Source organism: Castanea sativa, chromosome 5 (genome assembly GCF_040712315.1).
Source record: "Castanea sativa cultivar Marrone di Chiusa Pesio chromosome 5, ASM4071231v1".
Classification (NCBI taxonomy): Eukaryota; Viridiplantae; Streptophyta; class Magnoliopsida; order Fagales; family Fagaceae; genus Castanea; species Castanea sativa.
Window position 1 is genome coordinate 28,163,846 of NC_134017.1, and position 20,753 is coordinate 28,184,598.

Genomic DNA, 20,753 nt, shown 5'->3' on the forward strand with positions numbered 1-20,753 from the left:
TATTTTAAATGTGTTGGAAAATCGAGAAGAAAATATGTTTAGTCTATGTGTTAGGCTATGCTTAAAGGTCTAGGTTTCAAGGTTCAAGTTTAGTTGACTGTAGAAAAAGGGAGACACTTTCTGCCTTGCTCGATCGATCGAGAATTAGGCTCGATTGATCGAAAATCGTAGGAAAAGAAATTCTGCAGATTTTTAAATGAGGCCTAAGCCAGTGAAAACGTTTAGGGTTTCATTCCAACTTGTTCACATATAAAAGGGAAACCCTAGATACGTTTTGTAGACTTTTGGAAGACTTGTGTGCTACTCTTTGTGAGATTTGAAAAGTTTTGTATCTTCTAACTACACAAGAATCTATCGGAGCCAAATCTACAATCAAGCGTTGGTAGAACCTAGTTGCTGCAACAAGATCATTACTGGTGGTGATCTGAAATCTTTGAGTGGGATCTCAAAGTCACAAGCAAGGGTACTTGTGTTGCTGTAAATCCAAAGAGAGAAGGAATCCGTGGATTTGGAGCTTGCATGTGGTTGTGTTAGTAAATTACTACATAAGGTAGCAATATATTTATGGTTAAATCTTTTGTAAAAATTTTGATTCTCTTATAGTGCATTTACTTTACCTTAAGGATAGTTAAGTCAAATCCTCCCCAAGTTTTTTTTTTTTTTTTTTTACCTTGAGATGGCTCGTTTCATTGGTTTTCCCGGGTCATCATATTGTGGTGTTATTTACTTTTCCACTTTTATCCATGATATGATATATGCTTGTTTAACCTAGATCTGAATAATATACCTAATAATCAACTTGGTTAATTAATTAAGTTAAACAAGTTGGTTTAAAGGGTCTAAACAAACAAACAAGTCCATTTAGATCACTTCGATTTATTTTGGTCCACTTCGGTCCATTTTTGTATACTAGCATACAGGAAAAAGACATGTTTAGGTTCAGGTTCAAGTTGAGAGTACCTATTCTAAATCCAAATTATATATATATATATATATATATATATATATATATATATATATATATATATATATATATATATATATATATATATATATATATATATATAGACACACATATCTCAAATTTGTAATATCCAAAATCTTAAGCATAGTATTTGTTGTTGTTACTCTTTTGTTAAGCCACATTAACATAGCATTTCAGTCCACTTCAGTCCGGCTAAATTTAAGTGAAAGTCTTTCTAAACATTAAGGCTATAAATATACAAATCCAATATGAATATATATTTTGTTAGGTTCTAAGTAGTTAGGAACTAATGTATTATAACTCTAATGTGTATTGTTGGCAAACCATGATCAAAACAGGTGTCTAGTTATGTTTTAGACTTGCTCAAAGTATATTATTTATGTAAAGTTGGAATCGAGTTAACTACAGAAGTTACTGTGCATTTCTGCCTGACTCGATCGATCGAGAATTAGACTAGACCGATTGAAGGTCGTGCAAATTATTTTTTCTGCAAAATTTTCAACTCAGCCCTAAGCCTATATGACGTGTAGGGTTTTATGTTTCGCCCTAGGTATAAAAGGCAAACCCTAGTCACGTTTTTGAGGTTGCTCATATTGCTATTTGTGTGAATCTCTTGTGAGATTTGATAGGTGCTTGCCTTCACACAAGCTTAGGATTATCAAGAAGGAGATTTCTTGGAGAGCTTGATGATCATTCAGTTAAGAGCTTAAAGATATACAAGCGAGAGTGCTTATACTTGCTGGAGAATCCAAGAAAGAAGGAGTCTGTGGTCTTAGAGCTTGCATGTGGTCGTGTCAGTAAGTTTCTACTGGTGGGTAGCAATAGAATGTTAGTGGTCTAAGTCGCTATTGTACAGTTGTGATTCTTTCATAGTAGATTTAGGTTTACCTTGAGGATAGCTAGGTTAAATATTCTCTAGGTTTTTTTACTGGTTTAGTTTTCCTGGGTCATCATATCTTTGTGTTTTTATATTCCGCACTTTACATTGATATGATTATATGATTGTGTTAACCTAGATCTGAAATTTGGACTAAGTAATAACTTGGCTTGTTAACTAGGTTAATCCAATTGTGTTTTAAGGGGTCTAAATAACTCAACAAGTGGTATCAAAGTGGGTAGCTCTTGTGTGTAGATCTTTTGATCTCTGAGTTGATCCTTAACCCCTGTTGTCATGGAACATGAACACTTTCTTGTTATTCCTCCTCATTTTGATGGGAATAATTATGGCTACTAGAAAGTTAGGATGAAAGCTTTCCTGAAATCCATTGATGAGAGAGTCTGAAACTCCGTTGAATACAGATGGGAGAAGCCCACTACTCCTGTGAGTGAGTGGCAAACTTTTCAAAAAGAAGTATCAGCCTTCAATAGCAAAGCTATGAATGCTATCTTTAATGCTGTTTCTATGGAGGAATTTAAGAGAATCTCTAATGTTGAGGTTGCTTACACTGCTTGGAATATCCTTCAGACTGTACATGAAGGCACAAAGGCAATTAAGATCAATAAGTTGCAACAATTAACAACTAGATTTGAAAGCATTAGGATGTCTGATGATGAATCTTTTGATGAATTTTATGCTAAATTAAATGACATTGTTAATTCTGCATACAACTTGGGTGAAATCTATGATCAACCTAAAACTGTTAGAAAGATTCCTAAATCTTTAACTGAATATTTTAGACCCAAAGTGACCACCATCACTGAGAGCAAGGATGTGGACTCCATCCCGGTTGATGAACTTGTAGGATCTCTTCAGTCCTATGAGTTGGACCTACCCAAAACTAGCAAATCCAAATCAATGGCTCTTAAGTCTGTTGATGATGTTGATATTGATGTTGGTGGATTTGATGATGAACTCTCTGCTACAGAGATTGCTAGCCTTGCCAAGAACTTTAGGAATTTCCTTAGAAATAGCAACAGAAGGGAAAAAGGTAAAAACACTGATGAACCTAGAAATTTTAGGAAGAATGATCCCACTAAGGTGAGCAAAATTGAAAAACCTAGAGAAAAAGTAGGTCAATCTTCAAATAAATCTATGGGTCCTCAATGTTTTGGATGTCAAGGGTATGGTCATATGAAATTTGAATGTCCAACATTCTTGAGGTCTAAGGGTAAGGCTATGGCTGTAACCTTTAGTGATGATGAAGTTTCTGATGATGAGTCTGGTTGTGACGAGGATGGAAACTTCATTGCTTTCACTGCTACTGCTATAGTCAATGAAAGTGTGACTATTGAAGAGAACCCTTTTGATAGGGAACTCTCTGAGGATGCAGATCTTCAAGAAGCCTACAATAAACTTTGCAAAGTTGCTGCAAAGGATGTCATGAGTATTGAATTAGGCTTAAAGAAAATTGCATCTCTTGAGGTTGATAAGAAAAATTTGCTTGTGAATTTGTTTGATGCTATTGAATTTTGAATAATGTGAAGACTGAGAATATGCTTTTGATTGATAAAGTTAATTCTTTGGAACATGAACTATCTGTTGCTAGAGAACAAACTAATAGGTCTGTAAGTTCCAAACTTGATCAGATGTTGAGTGTTCAAAAGTCTCCTTCCGACAAAATTGGGTTAGGTTTTGTAGAAAGCATCAATGTGTTTGCACAAAATTCCACAATCTTTGTTCCTTCATCTTCTTTTGAACCCCCTGTGAGTGAGGTTGTCAAACCCATAGAAGTTTCACCTCTCAAGAAGATTAGGGTTGATCTGAAAAAGTCTAAACCTAAGAAGTCTACCCTTTCTAAGAACAAGACACATGATAAGTCTGCATGGATTTGTCATTTTGTGGAAAGTCTGGGCACATTCGTCCAAACTGTTACAAGCTTCAAGTTGTTAAGAGAGCAAACAAACCGAAAGTACCTGTGCCTCAAGCACAAGTTCCTATAGTACTTATTGGTGAGTTGGTAAGGGCTTTAAACCTTTATTCCAATTCTAGAGTTGGAAATCATTCTAATATGGATAAGAACTCAAATGCTCAAGGTGCATCTAAAAGACTTTGGATGCAAAAGGCTCAATCTAAGTGAGTCTTTCTGACATGGTCCTTAGTGCTTCATTGCTCTCCTCTTTGTGACCATTTTTTTTGTTTTTCTAGGATTTGCATTGCATAACATTCATGCATTTCATTCTAGGTTTTTGTTTGTTTTTTATCATAAAAAAAAAAAGGAAAGAGAAAGGGGGAAGCAAAATGTGTTTTGCACTTATCTTCTTGGTTTTGAAAACAAGGTTGGTCAATTTATTTACACATAACATGTCTATGTACTGTGTTTATCTTGGATGAGCTTATTTCTTGCACTTTACTAGTTAAAAGCTTTGTGGTGCATGCTGTGTGGGAAGATGTTTGTAGTTTTTTTTTCTTTACTAGTTTGTCGTGATCTTGAAGTCACATGTCTTTGACTGTTGGACTTGAACCTTTTGAGAAAGGCATAAATAACCATCTTACCACTGTTCACTAGCCAATCATAAACATCTTAGTGCATATCGTAAGATTTTGTACTCAAGAAAGTGTAGCACATGCACAAAAAGAACATAAGATGTAGCCTCAGTTTATATAATTAAAATTGGTGTGTGCATTATTGGGCTTAATGCTAAATCAAATAAATAAAATTGGCATGTATATTATCCCGGCTATTTTTAATAAGTTTCTGAAAAACTTAAAATTTGTGTGTACTTTATGAGGCAAAATCAAGAAACTTACATGATTGCAAGCTTATGATCTAGGAGATGTGGGAGTTATATAATGTAACTCTTTAGGTGATAGTCTCTTTCAAATTCTTTGTGATGAATTTTGTAGACTTACATATCACCTCACATGTATCTCAAGTTTCAGCTAGTTGCACACACGACACAAGTTACTCTTTGCTAAACTTTGTACATGTTATTGGGTGTGTTTTTGGTCTGACCAACCAAGTTTGAGAATGCCTTTGAGTATTATGCAAAATAGATTTGATGCTTGAGAATTCAAGAAAAATGTTTGAAAATCGTATTTTCGGGAAAATTGGGTTCAACACATGTGTTTTTGAAAAGCATTTCATCTCATACTCATGCATTTTTTTCATATTATTCAATGCTTTGAGGAATTTTTGCATCAAATTGCTCTATTTTTTCAAAAACTGTGTTTTCCAGAATTTCGACCGGTCGAACCTGTTTTTCGATCGATCGAAATTGCGATTAAATTTTTGGTCAGCCTCTGTCTGTTTCGATCGGTGCTCGATTGGTTCTCGATCAATCAAAGCATTTTTGACTGATCGAATTTGTTTTTCGATCGATCAAAAATTGTGTAGAGATTTTTTTAAAAGAATTTCTTTTCACGTGTTCATCTACTTTTCAAAAAGTTTTTCAACTTTTCTCTCTCTATACGATCCGGTCAAGGCTCCAATCCAAATTTTTGTTGTTTTCCTCCATTCTTTTTGCAAGGTTTTCCTCTCCCAAGGCCGGTAAGACCTTTATACCCTTTCTTTTGCATTTTATTTCATGTTTCATGAAAAAATTCATGCATTTAAGAGGGATTTTCGGACTTAAGCATATTTTGGGGTTTTTGATGATTAAAGCTTTATTTTTTGAAATTGATCAATGGGTTTTTGTCATATGATGCTATCATCATGATCTATGGTGTTTAATTTGATCAATTTGGTGTTTTGTGAAGAATTGAAAATTCTAGGGCTTGTATGTATCCGAATTGGGGATTTTGTTCAAATTGAGTTTGATTGATGAAATTGGCTTGTTGGTTTGATGCATTTGATCATTATAAACTATTATCTAACTTGTGTGATGATCAATTGGTCAATTGAGTAAAAATTCTATAAGTGGTTTTTCAAAATTTTGGAGTTTATGTTTTAAACTCTATGCTCAAGCAAATTTTGTGATTCTAAACTTAAACTTGAACTTGTTATCACTACATTAGAGCATGCATCATGACATTTATCTATTCATGCATCATATAGGTTTTTTTGTCACGATAACTTGCAGTTTGCCCTTGTGTTTTTGTTTTTTTGTTTTTTTTTTCTCTCTTGTGTCTCTGTTTCTTACTCTAGCACTATGCCTAGGAAGACTAGAGCCAATAGGTCATCCACCTCTACTTCTAATTCTTCCTTTGAGAGTGACAGATTCTTGAGTACGAAGCACCAAGAGACCTTTAAGACCCTTAACATTAAGAGAAAGATTTGGGTTAAGCGTAGGGTTCTGTTAGATGAGCTTAATCCTGCCATTAGGGCTAACTTTGAGCGTCAAGGCTGGTTATCTCTTCTGGATTTTGATTCCCCTCCTCCAGCCATCTTGATTAGGGAGTTTTATTTGAACCTCTCTATTCACCCCTATGATTCCGGCACTCTTGTGAGGAGTTTAATTCGTAGTGATGAGTACACCATTACCCCTTCGGTAGTAGTTGGTGCTCTTGGGGTGCCTCTTATTCAGCATCCTGTTTACCCTTATGATGTGTCTCCTCCCCTAGACGACATCATGTCATACATCACTGTTACTTCTATCCGGTGGGGTTCTGATCCTCGGATCACTTTTGCTGAGCTCACTAAGTCTACCTATCTTCACTTTAGGATAGTGTGTCATTCCTTGTGGCCTATTTCGCATTTGTACACCATTCCTTTGGAGCGATATGCATTTTTGTATGCTCTTGTTATGGATGCTCCTATTAGTTTTCCTCATTTGTTTCTTCGTTCTTTGAACGAAGTTTATAGGCGCTCATCTACGGCTCATGCTCTTTTTCATCCTATTTTCATTCATAGGATTTTGTTGTTTTTTGGTTTATCTGACTTTCCTGCTTCTAAGCCCGTCTATGTTATTGCTCCCATAGGTGCCACTTTTCTTTGGCAGAGGACTGCTCAGATGAGAGAGCGTTCTAAACGTCCTAGAGTTTAGTCTTCTGGTACTGTACCCCTTTCTTCTTCTTCAGGTGCTCCTTCTGGTGAGGAGTCTGCTGATCCTATAGGTGATGCTGCTACTGATGTTCCTCCACCATCGACTTCAGATGACTTTGACATTTGTCGTACTTTGGAGTCTGTTATGACCGTTCAGGCGGCTCATGGTTAGATTTTGGTGCACATTCTTGAGGAGATTCGTGCTTTGCGAGCAGATTTGGCGCTTCTTAGACGTTCGTCTTCACCACCTCCTTTTAATGATGGATTCTGATTTGTCCTTTGGCATTCTGTCACAAAAAGGGGGAGTAGATTTTGTATCTAGTTAGGGGGAGTTTTGGAGATTTCTGTGAGCCTGTGGAGATTAGATTGTATCTAGGTGCTTCACTATGTACTTATTGTTTTTTGCTCTTGATGTATTTTTGTTAGGGGGATTTTTTTTTTTATGTTTCTTGTTTCACTGCTTATAGACTTATGAGTATGAGTTATTCATTGATATTTGTCTATATTTTGTGTTTTGTGAAATCAAGATTTTTATTTTGTTTACTTATATTTTCAACACATACGTTTATGCATTTTGTTTAGTGTTTCAGGAAATATACAGGTTGATTCAATTGAGCTGATGTCTACACTTGCAACTAATGGATAATAGTTAGGATTGGATTTGTTATAATGGCCATATTTTTGTAAAGGGCTTTTCTTTGTAAACTTTGAGCTTTTAGTTGTGTTTTGTCACGGTTGCCAAAGGGGGAGTTTATTAGGTTTTAAGTACTTAGGAACTAATGTATTAGAACTCTAATGTGTATTGGTGGCAAACTATGATCAAAATAGGTGTCTAGTTATGTTTTAGACTTGCTTAAAGTATGTTATTTATGTAAAGTTAGAATCGAGTTAACTGCAGAAGTTACTGTGCATTTCTGCCTGACTCGATCGATTGAGAATTAGACTCGACCGATTGAAAGTCGTGCAGAATATTTTTTTTGCAGAATTTCCAACTCAGCCCTAAGCCCATATGACGTGTAGGGTTTTATGTTTTGCCCTAGGTATCAAAGTCAAACCCTAGTCACGTTTTTGAGGTTGCTCATATTGCTGTTTGTGTGAATCTCTTGTAAGATCTGAGAGGTGCTTGCCTTCATACAAGTTTAGGATTATCAAGAAGAAAATTTCTTTGAGAGCTTGATGATTATTCAGTTGCTGACATAAGAGCTTAAAGATATACAAGCAGGAGTGCTTGTACTTGCTGGAGAATCCAAGAAAGAAGGAGTCTGTGGTCTCGGAGCTTGCACGTGGTCGTGTCAGTAAGCTTCTACTGGTGGGTAGCAATAGGATGTTAGTGATCTAAGTCGCTATTGTACAACTTCGATTCTTTCATAGTGGATTTAGGTTTATCTTGAGGATAGCTAGGTTAAATCCTCCCCAGGTTTTTTTACCAGATTAGTTTTCCTAGGTCATCATATCTTTGTGTTTTTATATTCTGCACTTTACATTGATATGATTATATGATTGTGTTAACCTAGATCTAAAATTTGAACTAAGTAATAACTTGGCTTGTTAACTAAGTTAATCTAATTGTGTTTTAAGGTTATGAATATACAAATCTAATATTTATGGTAGTTACTCATTTATTTTAACATCATTACTTTTAAATGAATTACATGAGGTCGATTATATGTTCAAGCAAAAAATAACAAAATAAAAAAAATGTGTGTGTGTGTGTGTGTGTGTGTGTGTGGACCAAATTGACCGTATAGATCAAATTGGATCGAATAGATCTAACTGGATGGAATTGACTAAATTGGACTGAATAAAATGAAGTGGATTGAATTGGACTAAATGGATTGAACAAGACTGAATTGACCAAAGTAGACCAAATGGACCGAATTGGACTAAATGGACCGAATTGGATCGAATAGACCTAATTGGACCAAATTGGCCAAAGTGGACCGAATAGGCCTAGGTGGACAGAACGGACCGAAATGGACTGAATAGGCCCAAGTGGACTGTATGGACCGAATAGGCCTATGTGGACCGTATGGACCAAATAGACTTAATTGGACTGAATATATCGAAGTGGACAAAATGGACCAGATTAGACCGAATGGACCAAAAATGACCAAAGTAGACTGAAAAAAACTGAACTGGACTGAATAGATCTAACTAGATTGAATTTGCCAAGTGGACCATATGGACCAAATTGGACGAAATAAACCTAACTAAACCGAATTGGCCAAATTGGACTGAATAAACCTAGGTGGACCGAATAGGCCTAAATAGATGGAATGGACCAAATAGACCTAAGTGGATTGCATGAACCAAATTGGACCTAATAGACCTAACTTGACCGAATTGACCAAATTGGACTGAATAGATCGAAGTGGGTTGAATGGACCATATGTATTGGATGGGACTATATGGATTGAACAGGACCAAATGGACCAAAGTAGACCGAATGGACTGAATGGGATTGAATGGACCAAGTTGAATTGAAGTGGGTTGAAATAGATCGAATTGGACCAAAATTGACCAAAGTGGATTGAAGTAGACCGAATCGAACTGAATTGATGAAATAGACTGAATGCTAATCTGTTATTAGCACAGCCAAGATTGTATTATGATATAAATTCAAATTCTTACTTCCAAATAATCAAGTATTAACTCAAATAAAAATCAAATCAAATCAAAACTATAAGAGAGAAAAATATGCTACTTGTAATGGGAAACTAAAAAGCACAACACCAAAACATATGAACCCGAGAGAGAGAGAGAGAGAGAGAGAGAGAGAGAGAGAGAGAGAACAATAAGAAATTGATAGAAAATAATATGAGGAAAAAAAGTAAAAATAAATAATATTGTAATAAATACTAAATTATCCAAGTCATGTTATGTTATGTAATAAAATAACATTATATTCTTGTATTATATATAATGCAATAAGATAATATCTATGAAATCAAAGGGAAGAAAAAAAGATAACAACTTAAAAACATAACTTAATCGCATCAACCCAAAGTAATTTTTCAAACAATACAAAAACTTATCAACGTAAAATAGAGATGTAAGAAAAGTAATAAAAAATCCACCAAAAAAAAAATTGAGAGAGAGAAATAATCTTACGTATGTGGGAAAATTATGTATAAAATGAAATTCAGAATTGTAAATTTATAGTAAGAGGGGGAATAAGAAAAGCCAAAAATAAAGGATGATAGGCCAAAAACATATTGACCCCTTGTGATGGATTAATTGATTAATTAGCCAAGTTTAATTAATTAACCAAATTAACATACAAAGCACGTGGTAGCACAAACAAATCACCAAATAAACTAAGTATGCAGCAGAATATAAATAACACGGTGATTTGTTTACGAATCGGAAAAATCTACACGGCAAAAACCTCACTGGGTGATTTTAAGGTCATCACTCCCAAAACTCCACTATTATCACAACAAGCGGTTACAAGTAAAGGAATCCCAAGTACCTTACCAACCTACAGTTGAACCCTTACTCCAATACCCAATTAGACTTGTTCTGTTGTGATAGTTTCTCCTTTCAATGCACAACTCCCAAGTACGTGACTAACCAAATGCGCGGATCCCAGTACGCAACTTCAATCACCAACTAGAGAAGATTGTTAGCTACAAAGTTCTTCAATTCATCCACACGATAAGATCAAGAAGATGCTTGGTTACAAAACCCTTCGGTGCAAAGACACAACAACTTCTTCACAAAAGAGATGAACCAGGGCAAGAACTTTGTCTCAAGTTACAATTTACATGAACAAGGATTTCTCAATACTTGTGCAACTTGCCACACTTCAATAGCCCTTAAAATAATCTTTTTATATGTCTTAGGTTAGGAGAAAAGAAGGCCCAAAGACACATCCATGGATTAGAATCAAAACAGAACTTGGAATTTGTTTTTCTTAAATCTCGATAGCTACAGGTGTTGAGGTGATGTCAGGCAGCTGTTGAGCAGCTGTTGAGCCTTGGGGCTGGAATAGCTTATTAAAGCTCGATAGATGCAGCTGTCGAGCCAGCTGTCAAGCTTTAATGAAGAGCACTTCTCAACTTGTTTCTTGGACAGACTTGCATGGCTTTAACACTTGATCTTGAAACCTTATTTTTTGAAACATTAATCTCATCCTAAATCTACCCAATTACAAGTAAAGTGCGTTTTGACAAAGGATTAGTCAATTACATAAATAATGAATGACATATGTTCTAAACAAGTGAAACACATATGTCCTAACAATCTCCCCCTTTGGCAATCCATGACAAAACCACAACCAACAAATGAACATATGAGAGAAGTCATAAATCACTCAACTCATATTCACTTATGGAATACAATAAAATCTATCCTAACACAAACTCTTGAAAAACTTTGCAAGAAGAGAGTTTATGACAAGTAGACTTTGACAACCCGTATTTCTGAAACACTTTAAACAAAACTCATCAAGGCATCTTAGTGTGAAATAGAAATAATAGATTGCATACAAATAAAGAAAATTGTGTATAAAGAAAGAAAAGAAACAACACATGTAGAGATAGGTGAAAGAAACATACAACATCATATAAATATATAACAAAATGAGCACAATATATGTAATAATGGTCACAAGACCTAGGTACAAGAAGAAAATGTATCTAAAGTAGAGAAAAGAAAAAAGATACAAGTAATCCTCACTACATCTCTCAGCACTTAACACTCCCCTATCAAAATGTCCCTATACAAGCTCTCCCCCTAAGTATGACTACTCTCATAACCCAAAACTTCTCCCTCTTTTTGTCACGAGTGACAAAGGGTAGAGTGTCAAGTAGACATCTCATCGGTAGAGCTAGTATCTCCATCATCATCATCATCCGAAGCATCATCGTCATCACTATCATCATCCCCAAACGTAGAAGCCACAGGAAGTGGTGGAGGAGAAACCTCGGGAGCAAAGCCGGCCATGGTCGCCTGTCACCTAGCAATGCGACCAACACAAACATTCACCTGATACAACTCTGTAGAGAGCATATCCAGGCGAGCATCCATGCGCTGAAGCTGCACCATGATATCTCCTAGTGACGCATCACTCGTAGAAGATGAGGGAGCGGATGAAGCGCGAGCAGATCTGGATGGAGCGGAACGGGAGGAAGAAGCTGTCGAACCTGTTTGACGCAATTGAAACTGTGCCTCACTATGTTTTACAGTAATGGCATCTATGGCAACTATGACAGAAAAGGGTAAGAGACAGGAAAAGGGATAGAAAAATGGCATAAAATCCTCGTGATAGCAGAAGGAAAGATGAGCTTATCACGGGTAGCCATATCATTATACACATCTAAGATCGAAAAGATGAAATGTGAAGGAAAGTCAATGGTAAGATCCTCAATAAAAGACAACAGAAAACGAGTGCAAGGCTTTGTGATAGAGTTATAGTGAGAGAGAGGATGCAAGACAAAAGTCAGTACCATGTTTAAGAAATGAGGACCTTTAGCAAAAGGTCGACATGACGTAAATTGGCGCTCACCCCAATCAGAAGGGCGCTTACAGAAAGCAGAAATCATCTCGTCTTTGGACACAGTCCTTAGACGCTCACAACTAGGGTAGTCAGGATATGCAACCCTCGAAACATGGAGCACATTAGATACTAACTCCAGTGTGACAACTATGCGTGTACCTCAAATGCGAGTGATAAAGAGAGGTATTGAATAATCGAATCCATGCATGTTGGAGTAAAACTCCTAAATCAGCACGGAAGGACAAGTGACCGGGACGTCACACAATGACTCCCATTCCCGTTTGTGAAAGACATTGGGAAGGTCAGTGTCGGCAAAGTCTGCCAGAACAACGTGGCATTCCGAATGAACACCTCGTTTAGAGAAGTTCTCTAAGAAGTCCTAATAGGCTTTCTCATCACGTAACAGAACATAGATAGGAGTGGAATCAGAAGATGAAGAGGCCCTAGAACGAAGAGGGTTCTGGGTTGGAATAGACTTACGTTTTGGTGTCATAGACATTACTAACGCAAACAGAAAGAGAGGAGGGGGGGGGGGGAGAAAGAAACACTCAGAAAAGTTCCAACATAATTCAAATATAACAAGAATATTGAAAAGATAGAACGTATGCATGGGGAATGCATGAACATGTGACATGCAATATGAAAAACATCATGAGCTCAGCCCAATCCAATCCTACCAGCACATAAACATATTTCACACATCTAAATGCATGAGAATACTATTAGAATGCGAATGTGACGTAATGTATGGAGTTTTTAAGATTAAAACTACAAAACTCATCCCAAAAATTTCAACCAAAACCCATCAATTTTGAAAAACCCCAAAATTTTTCAAAGACCCTAAATCCTAGGTTTCAAAAACATGAAATGCATGTAGAATGAGGGATAAGAAGCTTACCAAGTGAAGAAAAACTTGAAAAAGCTTGAGGAAACCTTGAGAAAAGGATTTGGAGTGTGAGAGAGAGGTTAGGAAGGTGAAAAGACAAATCTGTCGAGAGAGAGATTGAGAGAAATTAGAAACGAGTCACACAGAACCTTTAAATAGAACCTCAGTAAATCCCGACAGATACATGTATCGAGAGGTGTCGAGACATCTGTCGAGGTATGTGTCAAGAAATACACGTCGACAGATCCAGCTATCAAGAAGGTGTTGAGGAACAAGAAAGGACACGTGAACAGATGCTCGATCGATCCACTAGGTGTCGAAAAGCTATTGAGAGGACAAAAGGTTTCTCGATCGATCCAGAAGGTGTCGAGAAGCTATCGAGAGGACATAAGATTTCTCGATTGATCCAGAAGGTGTCGAGAAGCTATTGAGATTACGATAAGAAAAAGCTAAGAAGCTCGATAGACAGCCAGGTGTCGAGGAGGTGTCGAGCCAACCTTTCAAAATAATTTTTCAAGAAGGGAAAACACAAACATGAATGCAATCACGCATGCAACTCAACCAATGATCCAATCAATATGTTAGACTCTCAAAATCATCTCTCAACAACAATTTTAAGCACAGGGATCTCAAAATACACACTCACACACTAAAGAAGTCTAACCGATTTTATATTTTAAATACAAGTCAAGAAAGTTTAGTGAGCATACATCAACACATGTAAACCTTGTATGGCCAAATCACATTGTACCTGCACATGTATCAAGAATAGCAAAGAATATTGCGTGTTGTGTGTGAAAACATCGCAAGATTGCATAAGTATCTTTATGTTATGACGATTTGAGATATGAGAAAATCACTTTAACTCACACATAATCATAACTGTTTGATGGGGACTATCACCTTTGAGGTACATCCTATAACTCCCACATCTCCTAGAAAAAACGCTTGCAATCATATTTAAAGCATTTTTTTTATCTTTTTTCTTTGCATATTTTTCTTTTTAATAAGCATATCATGCATGGGTATATAAAAGAGAGAAAATAAATACCCAATTATGTTGAGCTTTTGACATTGCACTTTTGCTATGCCGAAGCATACAGATGTCATTGATATTGCACTTTTGCTATGTTGACGCATACAGATGTCATATCATGATTAACAAGTAACAGTGGTGAGATGGTTATTTATGTCTTTCTCTTAGGATTTTCTAATTCTACCCATCAAAAAGAGTGATACGAGTGTTAAGTTCAAGAGACCGCTTAACCTTACTCATCACACACAAAGAGCTACAAAGCTCACTTGCTTAGTTGTACATAAGAATGCTCATCTAAGCTACAATAGATTCAAAGTTTAGAAAACTCTGTTTCAAAGGCCATTTTAAGGTTCACAAGAACGGATGTACACAAAACACACACTGTACTTGTATTTTTCTGATTTTTCAATTTTTTTTTAAAAACAAAAATAAAACAAAACTGAAAACACATAAACAAAAACATGTTAAACATGATAAAACAATGCATAAAACTAGATTGACTCAAAAACAAAAAGTAAAACACACAAGTAATGCAAAACAAAAACAAGAAGGGGAGAGAGAGAGAAAAAGTGAATAAATCACTTGGAACCCTTTTCCTTCCACACCTTGGAAGAATCTTTCCTCTTAGCGAACCCTTGAACCGGTGATGAGGAGGAAGGATTGAAACCGTTCAAGTTTGAAAGGAATATTAGAGTTTTGAGAAGATCTCCAAGAGGAGCAAGAGAGGTTTGAAGCTGATTCTAGCAATTTGGTCGAGTATGACCGGCAATACCACAATGATGACAGAGATGCTACAACTTCTGTTTAGACTTTTGAGAGTTAGCCTTCTTAGTCCTAGGGTTTTTAGTGTCCTTCTTCTCAAGCTTAGGGGGTGCTCCTAAGATAGATTTACCCTTGTCTAGGTTCTCACTAGCTAATTCAGTTCTAACATCATTGTTTCAAATTTTAATATTATTAGCAGGAGGAATAAAAATAGTAGTACTAGCAGAAGCAATATTAGAAGAAGAGAATTCATACCCCAGTCCTGTTCGATCAGAAGCAGATTTCTGAATGCTGAGTATCTCATCTAGCTTCGCACTTGATGCCCTCTCCAATTGAGCTCTGACTAGAAACAGCTCCGCTTCAAGTTTCTTGATCTTCTCAGCTAAGAAATTGTTCTCGAATCTTAGTGCCCGAATAGTTTGATTAGCTTCATCAAACTTTGTGGAAAGTTTCTCACGGTTAAGTTCTACATCACTAAGCTTCTTGGTGGCTAGCCTATAGAGCTTCTCATGCTTCTCAGAAAGCTTGTACAGTTTCTTATAGGCTGTATGGATATCATCTTGATCATCCATCTTTTCAAACTTAGATTCCACCAATTCCTCTTCTTCATCCATATCTTTAACAACCCCTTTAGTAGGATTGACAGTGGCAGTGTAGGCATTCAAGATTTCGTCATCCTCATTGTTGGAATCATCCTCAGGCTCAGTGTCGCTCAAAGTAGCAGCTAGTACCTTACTCTTCCCAATGCTCTTGAGATATGTGGGACACTCCTGCTTCATGTGATCGAAACCTTGACATCCGAAGCACTTGGGTCCTGCGGGAACAGTGAACTGACCGCCGTCCCTTGCATCCTTCTTCCCTTTATCTTGGCTCTTGATCTGAGAAGAACTAGATTGCCTACGGTCCTTGTCGAAGCCTTTTCCATTGGCATTTTTCGTGAATTTCTTGAATTGCCTTGTGATGTAGGACTTTATCTTAGAGTCTTCATCTTCTGATGACTCGTTTGTCTTATTGCTCTTGGCCTTTAGTGCCAAGCTCTTGCCTTTTCTTGACTTGCCAATTCATGTCAATCCTAGCTTATAGGTTTGTAGATTACCAACCAGCTCAGTCAGAGGAATCTTGTCAATATCCTTTGATTCCTCTATCGCCGTGATCTTGGCGTGGAATCTCTCAGGTAGAGATCTGAGCACTTTCCTCACAATCTTGGGTTTAGGAATGGTTTTCCTAAGATTAAAGACTGAGTTCACTATGTCCTTGAGCTTGGCATAGAACTCATCAAATGACTCATCCTCCTCCATATTAATTTCTTCGAAGCTTTTAGTGAGCCTTTGTAGCTTTGAATCTTTGCAGCCTTTGTTCCCTCATAGGTTGTCTGGAGAATGGTCCATGCTTCCTTAGCAGTTTCAGTAGAGGATATCTTCTTGAACTCCTCATTAGTGACCACACTGAATAAGGCATTCAATGCTTTGCTGTTGAAGTTTGCCGCCTTGATCTTAGCTTCATCCCAATCGGCCGGTGCTTCTTTAGGCTTGGTCCAGCCTATCTCCACAGCTTGCCACACCTTCTCATCTAGAGACTACAAGAATGATGTCATGTGTACTTTCCAGTATGCATAGTTAGTACCATCAAACAATGGAGGTATGATAAGAGACTGACCTCTATCCATGACAAACAGGGGTCAATGAATCACACACAAAGATTAAACTCTAATCAGAGTGTGCCTGCTCTGATACCATTTGATAGGCCAAAAACGTATTGACCCCTTGTGATAGATTAATTGATTAATTAGCTAAGTTTAATTAATTAACCAAATTAACATACAAAGCACGTGGTAGCACAAACAAATCACCTAATAAACTAAGTATGCAGCGGAAAATAAATAACACGGTGATTTGTTTACGAATGGGAAAAACCTACACGGCAAAAACTCCACCGGGTAATTTTAAGATCATCACTTCTGAAACTCCATTATTATCACAATAAGCGGTTACAGGTAAAGGAATCCCAAGTACCTTACCAACCTACAGTTGAACCTTTACCCCAATACCCAATTGGACTTATTCTGTAGTGACAGTTTCTCCTTTTAATGCACGGTTCCTAAGTACATGACTAACCAAATGTACAGATCCTAGTACGCGACTTCAATCACCAACTAGAGAAGATTTTTGGCTGCAAAGTTCTTCAATTCATCCACACGATGAAGATTAAGAAGATGCTTGGTTACAAAACCCTACGGTGCAAAGACACAGCAACTTCTTCACAAAAGAGATGAACTAAGGCAAAAACTTCGTCTCAAGTTACAATTTGCATAAATAAGGATTTCTCAATGCTTGTGCAACTTGCCACACTTCAATGGCCCTTAGAATAATTATTTTATATGTCTAGGGTTAGGAGAAAAGAAGACCCAAAGACACATCTACGGATTAAAATCAAAACAGAACTTGGAATATGTTTTTCTTAAATCTCAACAGCTACAGGTGTCGAGGTGCTGTCGAGCAACTGTCGAGCCTCGGGGCTAGAATAGCTTCTTAAAGCTCGATAGATGCAGCTGTCGAGCTTTAATGAAGAGCACTTCTCAACTTGTTTCTTGGACAGACTTGCATGGTTTTAACATTTGATTTTGAAACCTTGTTTCTTGAAGCATTAACCTCATCTTAAATCTACCTAATTACAAGTAAAGTGCGTTTTGACAAAGGATTAGTCAATTACATAAATAATGTTCTAAAGAAGTGAAACACATATGTCCTAACAAAGGAAGATAAAAGGATTGAGGAAAAGTGATATTAAGATAGATAGTAGTAAGGAGATGAAAAGATAAAAGTGAGGGAAAAAGTTGGGAAAAGTATAACATTAAGTTGAGAAATTAATAAGAGAAAAAAAAGAGTTAAAAAGAAAAAGAAAAAGAGAGAGAGCGTTGGAAATGAGTGGATGATATGGTTGCTGATATGACTCAACAAGAACGTAGCAACAATAAATGTTATGCTTTAACTTTTAGATATATATAGATATAGAATATAGATTAGGGAGGCTCTATATCATAATAGAAATATATAGCAATTATTGATCAATTAAACCATCACTCTAACCTGAAAACATGGCCCAAATATCACCGCAAGAGAATTAATGTTATAAGATGATGTGTGCATACATAGATTTTTTTTTTAATACAAAATAGAAATTCTACTTTAGCTTAATCTTAAGTATATATGTTTGTGAAGTTCTCTTCTGAAGACTTAAACTCCAACCCTTGCCCCCTACACCTCACAAGCATTTATACTTGTAGAGTGACTATTGCATCAAAGGTGTGCGGTGGTTGTGCATACAGTCTTATTACACCAAAACAATTTAGTTCAGCACAACCCAATATATAGTAGATAAGCATTCATGATTTCAAGGCACTGCCCACAAGACTATTTGATCATTTGAATAATATACAATCAGTTCCTCTGATAAATTTCAAAGCCTAGAGGATTATGACTTAAAATTAGATCAAACAAAATCTTTTTTATTTATTTATCAATTTTTAAATATTTTACAGCCAAAAACATAAAAAGAAAAACCCACATTTTTGTAACCTAAATGGCTTACCTACGATACATTACATCTTATTATCAGAATCAAAGCCAACAAGCAGTAGAAAACATTTCTTCACTTGAGCTCCTTTGCATGCATTAATTTCCAAATATGCCTAATACAATTATTTTAACGAGAATAAGGTGTACGTCACTTCTATTTCTGAACCCAACACAACATGAAACACCAAGTAATAAAAAAATCAATCAAAAATTTGTGAACTTTTCTAGTACCCAAATCCCACACATCCTAACCTGAATAAACATAAAACAATCAATAATAAGCCTAGAAAAACTATACCTATGGTATACCCAAAAAAGAAGGAAAAAAAGAACCTAAGATGATGATGCAGAATCTGAAACTTGCCGTTTGCCAATTCACTACGACAGCATATGAGTGAGAGGTTATGAGTTTTGACATAGTAGCTAACTAAGTAGAGTTCATTCCACAAGAAGAATAATTAAGCAAATTATACTAAGTCGGATTACCTTAGAGATGAAAGAAGGTTTTGTACTGTTGCAGGGAGAAGAATAACCAAACAGATCAATGTGACCAGTAAGTGGTTCCTTTTTTTTTTTTTTGATAGGTTAAGTGGTTCCTTTCTTACATCAATCAAGAGCCTAGCTTCTCATGCGTGGAGAATATTTTCCATGCGTGAGAAGCTAGGCTTGATTGATCTGTGACAGTTTTTTGTGTTGTTGCGACAAACTTTGGCCATTGCTAATAGCAATCTATTTTGTAGTGAATGAAAAGGTGACAAAACCGCTCAAAGCAATAAGAGCGCTCACAAATTCTAAACTAGTTTTAACAACAATTAAGCAAATTATACAAAGTCGGATTACCTTAGAGATGAAAGAAGGTTTTGTACTGTTGCAGGGAGAAGAATAACCAAACAGATCAATGTGACCAGTAAGTGGTTCCTTTTCTTTTTTTTTTTTTTTTTTGATAGGTTAAGTGGTTCCTTTCTTACATCAATCAAGAGCCTAGCTTCTCATGCGTGGAGAATATTCTCCATGCGTGAGAAGCTAGGCTTGATTGATCTGTGACAGTTTTTTGTGTTGTTGCGACAAACTTTGGCCATTGCTAATAGCAATCTATTTTGTAGTGAATGAAAAGGTGACAAAACCGCTCAAAGCAATAAGAGCGCTCACAAATTCTAAACTAGTTTTAACAACAATGATTCCCAGTCATGCAGCTTAGTCAAATTATTGCATAAAGAAGTCATTGAAAATAAAATGGATAAAGTTGATGACTGAGAAGCATTATTGATGATTAGAAAACAAAATACAAAGCTAAGTTAAAAGCCAAAAGGATCAGGACAGTTAAGAACATGTTTACATAAGAACGCAAACAATTAAACAAAACAGACCACCAAAACATTTTTTTTTATGAATAACAAACCTAAACCCAATCTATGCAAGAACATGGCCAACAATAACTGTAATATCATCTCTCTTTCCTCCTATGTGCTCCTGTCCTGCCAACCGAGCGGCATCTGCAAATGGGCTATCGACATTTTCTTCAATTGAGTTGAAGAATGCCATTGTTGCGATACTGGAAGCCAACTGCTCTGTGTTTACACCTTCCAAAGTTCCCTTCTCTATAATATCTTCAATTTCTGCAGGGAACATATTATCTAGAAGCCTATCAGTGCAAAGAACTATGATATCTCCAGGTAAAACCGCCACTTTATCCACCTTAGGCCTATATGGGATACTAATTCCCCACTGCAACTGGTACGGTTGGTTAAATCCACGCTGGTATATTAGCGATTTATACACACACTTGTTTTTCCTGAATATCATAAAACCACTATCTCCAACGTTGATAGAATGTAAATAATAATCCTTGAATGTCACAATACAAGCTGTAGATGAACCCAAAGCCATGGTTTTCTGGAACGCTTCCTCCAAAGTTTCTCTTAGTTTCACAACACCATTGTGTCCACACCATATTTAGGTCAACTGCCAACGCCATCGGCCACGCCAATAGTATTCTTCTCCGCGTGGATAAAGTGAGCATCCTCGCCTTGAGCTTGTGGCTTATGCACTCTGTCCTTGGGTATGTAGAACGCATTGAAACTCATCTCCATGTGGCGGTGTTGTTTATGCACCACAGGAGTTGGCATCAGTTTTCCGAACCATTGTGGT

General features: G+C 36.5%; 1 protein-coding gene across 1 annotated transcript; it reads right to left on the minus strand.

The window, feature by feature from the left end:
• Window positions 1–20,015: 20,015 nt before the first annotated feature.
• On the minus strand, window positions 20,016–20,492 carry LOC142635022 (putative protein phosphatase 2C 80). The gene has a single exon (XM_075809241.1). The coding sequence runs from the start codon at window positions 20,490–20,492 to the stop codon at window positions 20,016–20,018; it is 477 nt and encodes a 158-aa protein (XP_075665356.1).
• Window positions 20,493–20,753: the final 261 nt, after the last annotated feature.

Excerpts from the sequence above, each read along its gene's own strand:
- LOC142635022 (XM_075809241.1), bottom strand. The coding sequence starts at position 20,492 with ATGGCTTTGGGTTCATCTACAGCTTGTATTGTGACATTCAAGGATTAT.